At 59.7% G+C, this 12600-nt stretch overlaps 2 protein-coding genes across 15 annotated transcripts; one reads left to right on the top strand and one right to left on the bottom strand.

Annotated features, from left to right (window-relative positions):
- The first annotated feature begins 234 nt into the window (after positions 1 to 234).
- Positions 235 to 4369, top strand: CDK5 (cyclin dependent kinase 5). 2 transcript variants are annotated; one of them, XM_054655335.2, is made up of 12 exons: positions 235 to 368; positions 1018 to 1106; positions 1203 to 1270; positions 1382 to 1442; positions 1542 to 1598; positions 2330 to 2425; positions 2572 to 2646; positions 2808 to 2904; positions 3085 to 3155; positions 3719 to 3778; positions 3892 to 3972; positions 4089 to 4369. In XM_054655335.2, the coding sequence occupies exons 1-12, from the start codon at positions 332 to 334 to the stop codon at positions 4173 to 4175; spliced, it is 879 nt and encodes a 292-aa protein (XP_054511310.1). In that variant the 5' UTR covers positions 235 to 331; the 3' UTR covers positions 4176 to 4369. The 2 variants fall into 2 exon arrangements, with proteins under 2 accessions (XP_054511310.1, XP_054511311.1); XM_054655336.1 differs by lacking the exon at positions 2330 to 2425.
- A 1065-nt stretch (positions 4370 to 5434) lies between these two features.
- Positions 5435 to 12516, bottom strand: ASIC3 (acid sensing ion channel subunit 3). Of its 13 annotated transcripts, none has more exons than XM_063815833.1 (14): positions 11516 to 12516; positions 10819 to 10964; positions 9464 to 9649; positions 8769 to 9336; positions 7930 to 8080; positions 7578 to 7705; positions 7233 to 7428; positions 7091 to 7147; positions 6867 to 7014; positions 6288 to 6379; positions 6127 to 6206; positions 5952 to 6023; positions 5715 to 5773; positions 5435 to 5615 (listed from the first exon to the last, which is right to left on the bottom strand). In XM_063815833.1, the coding sequence occupies exons 2-14, from the start codon at positions 10833 to 10835 to the stop codon at positions 5537 to 5539; spliced, it is 1833 nt and encodes a 610-aa protein (XP_063671903.1). In that variant the 5' UTR covers positions 10836 to 10964; positions 11516 to 12516; the 3' UTR covers positions 5435 to 5536. The 13 variants fall into 13 exon arrangements, with proteins under 13 accessions (XP_063671903.1, XP_063671904.1, XP_063671899.1 ...); XM_063815834.1 differs by having other exon boundaries at positions 10819 to 10869; positions 11516 to 11947; XM_063815829.1 differs by having other exon boundaries at positions 5435 to 5635; positions 11516 to 11812.
- Positions 12517 to 12600: the final 84 nt, after the last annotated feature.

The raw sequence follows: 12600 nt of genomic DNA, 5'->3' as shown, positions 1-12600 counted from the left end.
ACTGGGAACCACGGCGCCGCGGCGGGGCGCCCGGAAAACGGACACGCGTTGCTTCCTGGGACTTGAAGTCCAAGGTTTGCCTCCGCGGTAGAACCGGAGCCCTGGAGTCGAGTGCTGCAGAGAGCGTGAGCGCAGACGGCTGGGGGTTGTAGTCTTCTTGTCCTCGGTCTCGGGCATTGCGGGAAGACCTAGTCGTTTTAGGACTACAAGCCCCAGAAGGCCCTGCGCGGGCAGACGGGGCGGGGCTGGAGGCTCAGGTGCCGCCTCCTCTGCAACGCCGGGGCCAGAGTCTTAAAACCGAGGGCCCGCAGGGGTCCCCGCGGCCGCCGCGATGCAGAAATACGAGAAACTGGAAAAGATTGGGGAAGGTAATGGAATCTCGAGATGTTCCTGCAAGAGCTCCTCTGCAGATCCTTCGGCATTCCTTGAAGCCCTGGCTCCCTTACCGTCAGCAATGCCTACAGGCTCCGATCTCAGCAGCGGCTGCAGCCCTGCCCCCCTAGCTCAGCACTCCGTGCAGACACCAGTCTTCCCCGTGTTAGCATTTCCCTCAGGCTCTCACTCCAACCTTAGCGTTCCCAGTAGACCCGACCTCCCAACCGCGACACTTCCTGAATTTCTCACCCCAGCCTCAGCAGCACTTGGACAACCTCACCCCGACCCCCAGCCTCGTTTCTTGCTGCAGACCTCCAACCTCAATATTTCTGCAGCCCCTCAGTCCTCTCCCAGACCCCTCCTCACTATTTCCAGACCCTTCCGGAGCACCGCCTTCATTTTAGACATCCTTGCCCTGGCAACCGCACTCGCCCCTCCTGCCGAGCCCCTGGAGCCTCCGCGGGCACCTTCTCCTCCCTCCCCACCTGCCACATCCTCACTCACAAAGCTCACCAACCTACCTTCACCCTGAATCCCTTCCCTTGCATACTGAGACGCTGCCTTCACCTCTCTCAGGAGGCATTTCCTGGCTTAGGGAAGAGTGCCGCATCCTCACCCTGACCCCTGACCTCCTTCCCCTAGGCACCTACGGAACTGTGTTCAAGGCCAAAAACCGGGAGACTCATGAGATCGTGGCTCTGAAACGGGTGAGGCTGGATGACGATGATGAGGTAGGACTGGGGAGTGGGATACGGCCTGGGGAGGGGTTTGAGGGCCTGGGCTGGGTGGGATCTGACTGCTGCCCACCGGCCCCCTCACATATGCAGGGTGTGCCGAGTTCCGCCCTCCGGGAGATCTGCCTACTCAAGGAGCTGAAGCACAAGAACATCGTCAGGTGTGCGGGAGGCGGGTGCTCCTTGCCGGTGTGGCCGCTTGGGGGAGGCGGGGGCTGACACTGGACGTCTGTCAGGCGCACCTGCCTGACTGAGCCCTTCTTTTGCCCTAGGCTTCATGATGTCCTGCACAGCGACAAGAAGCTGACTTTGGTTTTTGAATTCTGTGACCAGGTGAAAGGCGGGGTTTGGAGGACAGTAGCCTTGGGAAGGTATAGGGGCCCAGATTGAGGTTAAACTCTGTCCCATTCCCCCACTCATATCCCTTTTCAGGACCTGAAGAAGTATTTTGACAGTTGCAATGGTGACCTCGATCCTGAGATTGTAAAGGTGAGGAGAGTGGTGTTGGGGGACCCCTCAGGCTGGGGTCGGAGTCTGCATTCGGTGTAAGCACCCCTTGGGCTCTAAGTTTGGGCCCTGAACAGGGACACTCTAGGGTGTTAGAGAATGAGAAAACCGTGTTTCTGTCCTCCAGGGGTCTCCAGTCTTAGCGAGCATTTTCACGTGGTCATCTTTGACCCGCACAGTGTCACTCTGATGTCAGTGATATTATTTACACTCGAGAGATGAGAAAATGAGGTTCAAGGAGATACACTCATTCATTCAACACATACTTACTGAATGCTTCACTGTGTGCCAGGTGCTTTTCTAGGCCCAAGACCAAATGCCTTGGTCCAGGTTCCAGGGGAGCCAGTCCTGAATGATACTACAGCACGATATTTATGTTGATGTTCACGGCGTGCATACTCAGATGCGGCCAGGAAGGGAAGATCAGCATGGGCTGGGATCTAGGCCGGATCTAGGATCCACCTGGCAAGGCCCATTAGGCTGTATGGTCCAGAAAGGTGGGGACCAGAGGCAGCTTCTTTACTTTGGTCCCTCTAATGCCTAGCACAGTATAAAGCAGGTCCTGGATGGCGAATGAATGGTGTCACTCTGAACCAGGTGCTGAAAGGTGGGTGGGGTGGAGCGAAGCACAGGGCGAGGAGAGGAGCCGACCCGTTGCTGGGCACAGTTGCATGTTCAGGGCGTCTGACTCCCTTCTCCCTCTCTCCTCCCAGTCATTCCTCTTCCAGCTACTAAAAGGGCTGGGATTCTGTCATAGCCGCAATGTGCTACACAGGGACCTGAAGCCCCAGAACCTGCTAATAAACAGGGTACTTCTTGGGAAGAAGGTGGGGAATGGAGAGGCTGGGGCCAGGGCACGGGGAGCACAGAGGGAAGAGGACTGGGAGGATGGAGTTGGTGCTGTCCCAAGGCTTTTTAAAGGCCCTTCTCCATGTCCCCTTCCCATTCCCTTCAGAATGGGGAGCTGAAATTGGCTGATTTTGGCCTGGCTCGAGCCTTTGGGATTCCCGTCCGCTGTTACTCAGCTGAGGTGAGCTAGAAGATGGGATATGGGATTGGGGGAGGGAGTCCCTCAGCTCCAACCCCAGGACCCAAAACATTATTTTCCTCTCCTCTCTGAGCCTCCTCCTCAAACTTCCTCCCCAGTCCTCTAAGTGGGAGGTCCCTTTCGGGGGGGGGGGTCTCCTCCAGGTGGTCACACTGTGGTACCGCCCACCGGATGTCCTCTTTGGGGCCAAGCTGTACTCCACGTCCATCGACATGTGGTCAGCCGGCTGCATCTTTGCAGGTGATGTGCTGGGGTGTTGCAGAGGCACCTTCTTTCCCATTTGAGTTGACAAATAGGGTCTGGAGGGTCCCCTCTGGGGGAAGGGAGGGAGGCCCTGGGACTGGAGCTGGGAGGTCAGGGGGTACCTCAGAGTGAGGGGTCCTTCACATGTCACATCTTAGCCCCCTGTCTATCCCCCAGAGCTGGCCAATGCTGGGCGGCCTCTTTTTCCCGGCAATGATGTCGATGACCAGTTGAAGAGGATCTTCCGATATCCTTGCTTTCCTCTGCCTTGAGCCCTCTGGGAGGGGAGAGTCCGTGGAGTTTTGAGCGCAATGGGTGAGGGCAGTGATGGTGTGGGGTAGGGTGATGGGGTCTGTAGGGCTTCTCCTGAGGGCAAGGGGAGAGAGCAGGGGTGCTGGACACCCTGATTGTCACAGTGCAAATGCACACTGGAGAAGGTGTGGCTTGGAGACAGGCAGCGTGCCCCGAGGGGTGAAGCCGAGAGGGTGTCCCTCCAGGTGAGAGATGGATGCCAGGATGAAGAAGCCAAAGAGAACAGGACACATTTTGTGGGAGCAGGGCAAGGACTGTTTCATTAGGACTAGGACAGCAGCATGTGGGTTAGGTGATTGTCATGGGAAACGTGGCTGGATATGCGAGTGACCTGCCTGGGGCTGCTTCTGTCAAGCTCAAGCCGGAGGGTAAAGGGAGGGTGAGAGAAGTGGGCGGTGGGTATGAGGAATCCCTCCCCAGGAGGGGAAGAGGCCCTCACCCTGCCCCTGAAGATGCAGCTGTGGCCCTTTCCCAAGTGATCCTTGACTCCGTGGACACACTGCTGGGGACGCCCACCGAGGAGCAGTGGCCCTCTATGACCAAGCTGCCAGACTATAAGGTGTGATGGGGAATGTGGGGGTCATGGTTCATCAGGGTCACTCGTTTCACATTCCTAGCAGCCTCCATCCCCCTCCCCCTACCTCTAGTCTGACCCTCCCTGCCTCTCCACAGCCCTATCCGATGTACCCGGCCACAACATCCCTGGTGAACGTCGTGCCCAAACTCAATGCCACAGGGAGGGACCTGCTGCAGGTAGGTGACCAGGGGTAGAGGGTGGGTCAGGACACTTGCCCAGTGGGACTACAGGAAGGCAGGGCTCTGGGCAGTGACCTGTCCTGAACCTGCCACCTCCTTTCCCCCATCTCCAGAACCTTCTGAAGTGTAACCCTGTCCAGCGTATCTCAGCAGAAGAGGCCCTGCAGCACCCCTACTTCTCCGACTTCTGTCCGCCCTAGGCCCCGGGACCCCCGGCCTCCAGGCTGGGGCCTGGCCTATTTAAGCCCCCTCTTGGGAGGGGTGAGACGGTGGGGGTGCCTGGTGCGCTGTGCTCCAGCAGTGCTGGGCCCAGCCGGGGTGGGGTGCCTGAGCCCGAATTTCTCACTTCCTTTGTGGACTTTATTTAATTTCATAAATTGGCTCCTTTCCCACAGTCTGGTTGATGTGGTGGTCAAGTGGCTCTACAGGGCCCATGGGCTGGAGGTGTCTCTGGTCTGTTACTGCCGGCCGCAATCCTGCTTCTGGCTCAAAGACAGCACCTTGCTCTTCTACTTTAAGAGGCCATGACCCTCACCCCTCACCCCTGGGGCAGGGCAGCACTGTCGCTGCACACCCCTTCCTCCCACCCTCCCTTCCTCTGCCCAGGAGGGCCTGATGTGGTCCCTCAGAGTGAGGGGAGCAAGGATGGGCTCCCCACCAGGGTGGAGAGGAAAGGGCTGGGCCTCTCCTTGTGGTTCTCCATATCTCAGGTGGATCCTCTTGTCCTTTCCGTCATCATCCCCCCATACCCAGGCCTGCAGGCTGGCACAGGAGAGCCCCAAAGATATGGTTCCATCAGGAACACCCCCTCCCACTCCCTATTTGTCAGTTTCCCAATGTTTGGGGTACAGTGAAAGAGAGGGAAGTTGGGCCTGTGGCTGGGGCCTGGTGTGTCCTTACTGGCAGGAAGGGGAAGGGAGGGCTCCGCCTACCCCCACCCCCACCCCCACCCCCACCGTCTCAAGCCTGGGGCCTTTAGCTCTTGTGGGGAGGCTGAGGAGGCAGAACTTGTTTGTATGGAGACAGGCTGTGTGCCACACTTGGTCCCAAATGTGGGAAAGGAGTCAGGATGTAAGGCAGGACACAGGTGTTCTTGAAAGTGGAGTCATCCCGTCTTCTCCCTGCCTCTTCTTGCTGGGCTCTGGGCAGAGTTTTCTTCCAGTTATACCTTTATTGCTGACTGTGATTCTGCACCTCACACCTAACCCGGGCTTGGAGGATACCTGTCCTCCCTTCTCTCTAAGATGTCAGTCGGCTAAACTCACTCACACTGAGGTGCAAATGACTGATAACCTCTTGCTACCATTCTCCCCTAGAGATTCATGGGGGTTCAAGGGCCCAGCTCCACATTTCAGAAGCCACGTCCAGCTGGATGATGGCTGGCAGAAGACTTCCGATGCCTAAGTTGGGCTGACCTTGGCTTGGCTAGTCTCTGCCCTGTAAGAGAAACAGCTGAGGCTGGTGCATTAGGACTTTATTTGGGGTGAAGACGGAAAAGCTACATGCAGGCTAGGCATGTCCAGGATGTCAGGGCGGGGCTCCGAGGACACAGACAGCAGGTCTAGAGCTGTGTGACAAGGTAGCAGGTGCGGTGGGAGGCGGAGAGAGTCTTGGTGACGGCACAGGGAGGGGTGGGAGGTCTTCGGAACAGAGCAGAGTGCTGGGGTGGGAACGGGCACACCCACTGTCCTGAGCCTGCCCCTGCCCTCCCTTGATTTTAGGGGGCCATTATGTGTTACCTGGGGCCCAGGCTGAGGTGAGGAACTTGGGTTCGATGGCTGCCCAGCCCTTCCTGAAGCTGTGTGAGGACGAGAGGGTCAGAGGTGGGGAGTGGTCCTCCTCCCAGGGACCAGTCGAGGTCACTGCACACCCTCCTGCCTGTTTCTTCTCAGCTGGGGCGGGATGGTGGTCTAGGCTTCAGGGGTGGGGCCTAGCACCCTTGGAGCAGGCAAGGGCTCCAGAAGAGGGGCTGTTACCAGATTGGTGCTGGAGTGCCTTTGGGAGTGCTGTCGGTTCCAGAAATATCCCAGGACCTTGTCTCGGAACACCTGGAGGCAAGCAGGATGGGAGGTGGCCAGTGCACACCTTCCCCCTCATCCTAGGGGCCCTGATTCCCACCTCCCACCCCCTGCAGTGGGGGCCCTGGCCCACCTCACAGAGGTAGTCTAGGATCTCGAGGATGGTGAGCAGGCTGGCCCCGATGAACAGCCCCATCTGGCCCCCAATGTCACCTGTGGAGACAGGGTCACCCTTCAACTTACAGCCACCTGCCTGCCCACACCCCCCCAGCCCTGGGGGCCCTGCACACACACCAAGCAGCTCTGACATCTCATAGGCCTTCTTCTGCTCCACGGTCTCATAGTTGACGGCCTCAAAGAAGATGTCCAGGGCCAGCACGTTCTCCCTGAGGACAAGAATGGCCTCAAATGTGGGCTGGCCACCGCCTGGTGCCCACTGCTGGCAAGAAGCAGCTGTGGGTTCTCCCACTCCTTTCAAGAACCCTGGGAGAGGCCGGGCACGGTGGCTCACACCTGTACTCCCTGCACTTTGGGAGGATGAGGAGGGAGGATCTTGAGGCCAGGAGTTTGAGACCAGCCTGGGCAATACAGCGACTCCCCTCCCCTCCCCCGCCCCCTGCCGTCTCTGTTTTTTAAAAGTAAAGATTAAAAAATAAAAGGAAAGGAAAAAAAAAACCAGACCCCTGGGAGGAGGCGTCAGCATCCCCTGGGGCCAGAAAGATTAAGCAACCAGCACGGAGCCCCAGAGCCAGTGAGGCTGCGGAGGCTGCCTCCGCCCGGGCTGTGCGCACTAGGGCTACGGCCTGGCCTGCCCCGTTCCGCCCCGTCGGGAGCCCCCGGCTCGGAGGAGCCCGCCCGCCCCGCGCAGCTCACGCGATGTAGGCCTCGCTGCGGTTGAGCTTCCGGGCCAGGAAGCGCGCGGCGGCGCGGCTCGGGATCCGCACCATGGAGAGCTCCTTGGCGTAGCGCGTGCTGGCGCACGGGTTGGGGCAGGCGCACGAGTCCTTGCGAAGCATGGCATCTGCGAGCCACCGGGCCGCGTCAGACGCCCGCGGGCGGAGCGGGGCGGACGGGAGGTGGGGGAGGCTCGCCCTTACCTATGGCCGGGTGGGCACAGTTCTTGTACTGCTGGGGGCTGCACACTGGCACGTCGCCTGCGGGTACCGGGGAGATGGCTTTAGAAGCAGCCTCAGCTCCCTGGGCCCTGCCCGCCATGGGACGAAGACCCCAGCCCCTCACCTGGCATGTACACCATTCGGCAGCCGCACTTCCGAGCCACGTAGCGGGTTTCGCAGGCCAGGCGACACCCCATGAGGGTATAGGGAGGGCTGGGGCTGGGGCTGGGGGAGCCCAGGGGATCAGAGGGCTCTGGCTCATAGTTGGGGTTCAGAGATGCTGAACTGCAATCGCCCCAGGGCGGTGGCAGGAAGCTCAGCTGTGGGGGGACAGGGTTAAGGAGGCTTCCCGGAGAGCGTGAGAGGCCAGCTGGGGAGAGGCCCCTAGACAGGTCTGAGGAGCTGAGGGTTTAGGGTCCGAGGTGGTGTGGGCTTGAAGTAGTAGGTGTGGAGGCAAACGGGAGGGTACCTGCTGCTGCTGGCAAGAAACAAAGGTCTGGTAGCCCGGGGACACCCCCAAGCCCAGCTGATCGATGATGGGCGGCTCCTCCTGGCTGTGGATCTGCACTCGGATCCCCACCTCAAACGGGGTCTCCTCTGTCAGGGAGGGACCTGTGAGGCCTGACCTGTGTGGTCAGGTCTCCTGCCCAACCAGACAAGACCTCTCACTGCAGCCCCTCTCCCCAGGACTGGGATGAGCCAGCCCAGCCCCTTTCACAGGTTCTGGGGGAACACCCTGACACCTCCTCTCCTCCTCTCCTTCCCCTAGCCTTTTGCACTCCATCCGTGCCCTCCCCCAGCCTCATTTGTGTGCTCCCTACCATTGTCCCTCCACACAGGTAGATATTCCTCCTGCTGCACGTCCAGCATGATGTCCAGCCCATTGCCCATGCCACCCCTAGTAGTGGTGAGCAGCTCTGCCCCATCGGCGCCAGAGTTAAATGTGTAGCACTTTCCCATCCGGGTGAAGATCTGGGGCAGGCAGACAGGGTGATGGCCATCTCCCCCAGGCAGGCACATGGTCATGGGACCTCTCCCCACCTCATGGTATGTTTGCGTCTCTTCTTTGAATACTGAAGCCCGCATCTCAATGCCCCCAGCCCCACGCTCCACGTGGGCACATGTTGCAGGACGCTCTTGGGAGCCCATCAACTCAGCTCCTCCACCCCGCCAATCCCCACCAAAGCCCAGGGCACAGCCTACAGGTTTATCTGTGTTTCTCTGGGGACTGCGGGAAAAGGAAATGGGCCCCTGTGGCTGTCCTCCGGGGCTGGCAGTATGTTGAAAAGGCAGAGGGAAAGCAAGCCCCCTCCCACCTCCTGGCAGAGATAGGGGTCTTCTGCCCCAGAATGGTCCCACCATGGAGGACCCCCAGCCCCAGGAGCAGGGCCTCCCTGGGCCAGACCTCAGGCCTCGGGCCAGCCGGGGTCAGTGTGGCCTCACATGCTCCCCTCGGGCTGGGAGACAGAGAAAGCCCCAAGGAGGACAGCTTCCTGGGCTGCACGGAGTGGCACTGGGGGGTGGGGAGTCCATGGCTGGTAGGAAGGAAGAGGTCCCCTGGCTTTGGGGGAGCCTATGCTGGCTAGGGAATTGTGGGTGCTGGGCAGGGACTGGTTGGCTCTCTGGGTCCCTGGCAGGATAGGTAGGGAGGTCAGCTCACCGTGGTGAAGTTCTCAGGCCCACAAGGTTGGCCACGGAAGCGACAGTCCAGCAGCATGTCATCCAGGGAGTGCCCAGCACGGGCATAGAGTTGCGCCATGTCAAAGGTGGGACTGGGCATGAAGCCGGACGGTGCAGGGGGCCGGCCCACGGCGCGCAGGAAGGCGGCGTGCTCTGCGGGATCCAGGCCCAGCAGCGCAGACCCAGCCCAGTGCAGGTCGTTGGGCGTTAGGCGCGAGCGGCGCAGCGGGTTGATGTTGCACAGGGTGACAGCCGGGAAGATGAGCCGGTGGCTTTCTCGCTCATCCAGGGCAGTCTGGTGGTGGAACTCCCTGTAGTAGCGCACCCTCTCAGCCACCTGGTAGAGGAAGGTGGCCACTGACAGGACCACGGCCACTGCCCACATCCCCCGGCGCAGGCTCAGGCTGCCTGGCCCGAAGACGTGGCCCAGCCCGTGCATCGAGCAGTTGCTGGCGAACACGCGGATGTCCGAGGCTGGCCGCCGGGCCTCCTCTGGGCCTGAGGTGGGCTTCATGGCCAGAACCCAGGAGCGGGACCAGCTACAGAGGCTTGGAAGAAGCGAGAGAGAGTCAGTCAGGGGGCTAAGGAGGCTAAGATAGGATTCAGGAGGCCAGGCAAGGAGAGGAGAAGAGAGGGTGGGAGACAGCCAAGGTTGGAAGGCAAGGAGGCACTAGCCTGGCAGGATTGGAGGAGGTGATCTGGCCGGTCAGGTCCCACTGTTCCTTCCCGAGGAACAGGCGGTGGCTCCACTGGGCTAGGCACTGGGCTGGGGACTCCGCAGCAGACCAAGTGGGGCGTAGCTGACCGTGGCAGGCAGGGGCTGCGGAGCGGTGCTGAGCCGGTGGTGCTGAGCCGGCGCTGCTGCAGAGGATTGGGTTTCAGCAGTGGGGGGGAAAGGGGGCCGACAGAGCAGTCTGGGGGGTAGGAGAGGTCCCTGGGGCCCCAGGCTGAGCCATTAGTGCAGCATGGAGGGGGGCATGGCTGTCCAAGACGAGAGGCGCCAGAAGGAAACCGCAGTAATCCTAGGGAGAGCTTGAGAAAAGCCCAGAGGTAGATTGGGCCTGGAGATGCCTTGGGGCCCCCTAGGCTCCCAGTTGCAACCCCTGTACACTGGCCCCGAGGGTCAGTCGCTGACCCCTGGCCTAGCTCCTCCCTCCTTTTGCCTCTGCGGCCTTCCCTCTAGCTTCACCCAGGATCTGTTCCTTCACGAATACCAGAGCTGGCTCTTGGCCAAGCTGGGAAATGGTTGGAAGGCTGGCATCAGCAGATCTCTTCTTTCTGTGCCCCTAGCATCTCAGCCTACACTGGATGGCCAGGGCACTCTTCATGTCCCACTTCCAGGGCCCGTCTGTTTCCTAAGTGTCCCTCTCTCCCTAGGGAGTCAAAGCCTACCTCCCCACACTCAGGCCTCTGAGGATGTTGGCCTCTACAATGGTTATGGGCTCACCTGCCACCCCAGGTAGAACATGGGTGCCCCACCTGCCACCCTCCCGGGTACCACGGGTACCCCACCTGCCATCTCAGGCACAACATGGGTATTCTGTGATTTCCCATCTTACACTGCTATATCCAGGACCTGGAAAACCTACATTTTTCCAAAGGGCTGCATACCACCCATTATGTGCACATACCATAGTTTATTTAATGACTCCCCCACTGATGGGCACTGGGGGTGTCCAGTCTTTCCATTACAAACAATGTTGCCATATCATCACACAGATGTGAGCTCCCAGGACTTTGGTGGGCTTTTTTTGACCATGAGTGGTAGAAACATGGTTCCACCAGCCAAATGTGTGCACACACCATGCTGCAACTGCTGGGCCACCTGTCTGTCCTCCCAACAGGACACAAGCTTCATGGGGGCAGGGACCGTCCTCATTCCCCATCGTGGGCTCAATGGCACATGACAGGTGCTTGATTAATAAACACTTTGGAAGGACTGAGTACTATGGTTACAGCACAGGCGTACCAACTCCCCAGAGCCACAGTGCCATGCTTTGCAAGTATTTACTGTAGATGATCCCACTCACACTCTCAAAACAGGCATTCAGCATCAAGCACAGCTAGGCTCCCACTCTCCACTGTGGAGCGAAGGCCGAGGCGAGGTTAGGAAGATGGCGCGGCTCCTGCGGTCTAGCTCTTCCAGCTGGACTAGCCGAGGGGTTTCACTGCTTCTCTAGGGGGCGGGTGAAGGGCTAGATTTAAAGAAGCTGCCCAGAAGATATAAATCTGGTGTCAGAGGCATTTTGGGCAGCCTGAGGCTGATGACTGAGTGGGTGAAGCAGGAACCACCTTGGCTGGCTGCCTGGTGAGGGAGGGGTCAGGCCAACAAGCAGGGCCCCAGCAGGGCTTGCGGACTTGCCAGCTGAGGCCCTACTCTGGGCTGCCCTAAGGAGGGGTTTAGCTGTGAACCAGCCCCAGGCTCTGCTCCTGGACCTCCACTGCCTAAAGACACAGCCTCTGATCTGTCAGGAAGTGGGATATCAAATCAGGGTGGATGTGGGCCTGGGGTTTTTGGATGGCTTGTCCCCAAAGCACTATCTAGTTCTAAACCACACCCACAAGAGCCCATGGGTCCCACTCTGGCTCCTGCACGCACACTTGAGCCACTGCCGCCTCTTCCAGGCTGGCCTCCCAGCAGCACCAGCTGCTCCATCAATGCACTGCATCACACCCCTGAAAGAGGGTACCACCCTTCTTTACACAGGATAAATCCAGAATGCTTGCCTGGCTGTGAAGGTGCATTGCAGGCACCACCTCTTCTCCTGCCCAGGGGAACAGGGCACCGTGTAGTCCCACAGCCTGGATGTGGCTGGATGGGGGAAGGATCCCAGTAGGAAGTGACAGCGGCACCAACGTGGGGAGGGCTGGTGCATCTGCAGCAGTGCAGGGACACGAGGTCCTGCTGGGGCACCAGTTCAGCCAAGGACCTACTTGTGTGCCTTTCCAGGCCCCTCAGAAGCCAGCTGGAGCCTAGCCCCCTCATCCACAGTCTCAGGGCCACAGGCGCCCATCACTCAGGATGTCTGCCTTCCCCTTTCAAGGTGTGCCTCCCAGAACCTGCTGGGGAGGCTGGCCTGTCCACAGCCGCACCCTCCTGGACCGATTCTGTACTGGATTCTGCAGTAGCTGCTCCATTTAGCTCTGTACTCGTCAGTACTGTGGGCAGGAAGCAGAGAGCTCCAGGTGGGCATCAGCCCCTCCCATCTCCTTCAGAGCTGGGTGTTCTTGGTGTAGATGGAGGCTGGTCCACAATCTCAGTGGGTGAAAGACGCCAGGCACACAGGGCAGGGCCGGTGGAAGACAGCCAGGCAGGCTGGCGCTTCTCGTGGGAACTGGCCATTGTGGCCCCGGCCCTCCTACCCTGACCCAAGTGTTGGGCCCTGTTAGGCCTGTGTCCCTTGGGGGTGGGGAGGGGAGGTGAAATCTAGAAATCAGGACTGTGTTCACTGTGCAGGGAGAAAGGAGGGAGGTTGTTTGGAAGATGGGGACTGTGGGTCCCGGGGTGAGCCAGAGGATAGGCTCCTTCTCCCATGGAGGGAGTGGGGACACAGGAGAGGGAGTCAGTCGCCAGTCTAGGGAAGTGAGGTCCTAGCAAGGGTGTGGGAAGAGCCTAGGTTTGAATTCCCAGGCCCACTTCCAGACCCTGATTTTTAAAAAATTCCCTGGAGCTACTGTAGGCCTGGCCAACTTGAAGCTGCTGGGTGGGGCGGCGAGACTGGCCAGAACGTCTCTTGAGAGGTCTGGAGGGGTCTGGGCAAAGGGAGAACAGAGTGGAGGTGTCTCGGGGAACTCTGTCTCTGCCCATTGCA

Source organism: Pan troglodytes, chromosome 6 (assembly GCF_028858775.2).
Source record: "Pan troglodytes isolate AG18354 chromosome 6, NHGRI_mPanTro3-v2.0_pri, whole genome shotgun sequence".
NCBI classification, from domain to species: domain Eukaryota; kingdom Metazoa; phylum Chordata; class Mammalia; order Primates; family Hominidae; genus Pan; species Pan troglodytes.
The sequence above is the reverse complement of the archived record's forward strand: the minus strand, read 5'-3'. Positions and strand labels throughout refer to the sequence as shown.

Bases quoted from the DNA above. Each gene is read 5' to 3' on its own strand.
- CDK5 (XM_054655335.2), top strand. From the start codon at position 332: ATGCAGAAATACGAGAAACTGGAAAAGATTGGGGAAG. The intron at 2,647-2,807 runs GTGAGCTAGAAG...GGTCTCCTCCAG, and splicing joins TCCGCTGTTACTCAGCTGAG to GTGGTCACACTGTGGTACCG. The intron at 3,779-3,891 runs GTGTGATGGGGA...GCCTCTCCACAG, and splicing joins CCAAGCTGCCAGACTATAAG to CCCTATCCGATGTACCCGGC.
- ASIC3 (XM_063815829.1), bottom strand. The intron at 9,337-9,463 runs GCTAGTGCCTCC...GCTTCTTCCAAG, and splicing joins ACCTCCTCCAATCCTGCCAG to CCTCTGTAGCTGGTCCCGCT. The intron at 5,636-5,714 runs GTAACACATAAT...TTCCCACCCCAG, and splicing joins CACCTCAGCCTGGGCCCCAG to CACTCTGCTCTGTTCCGAAG.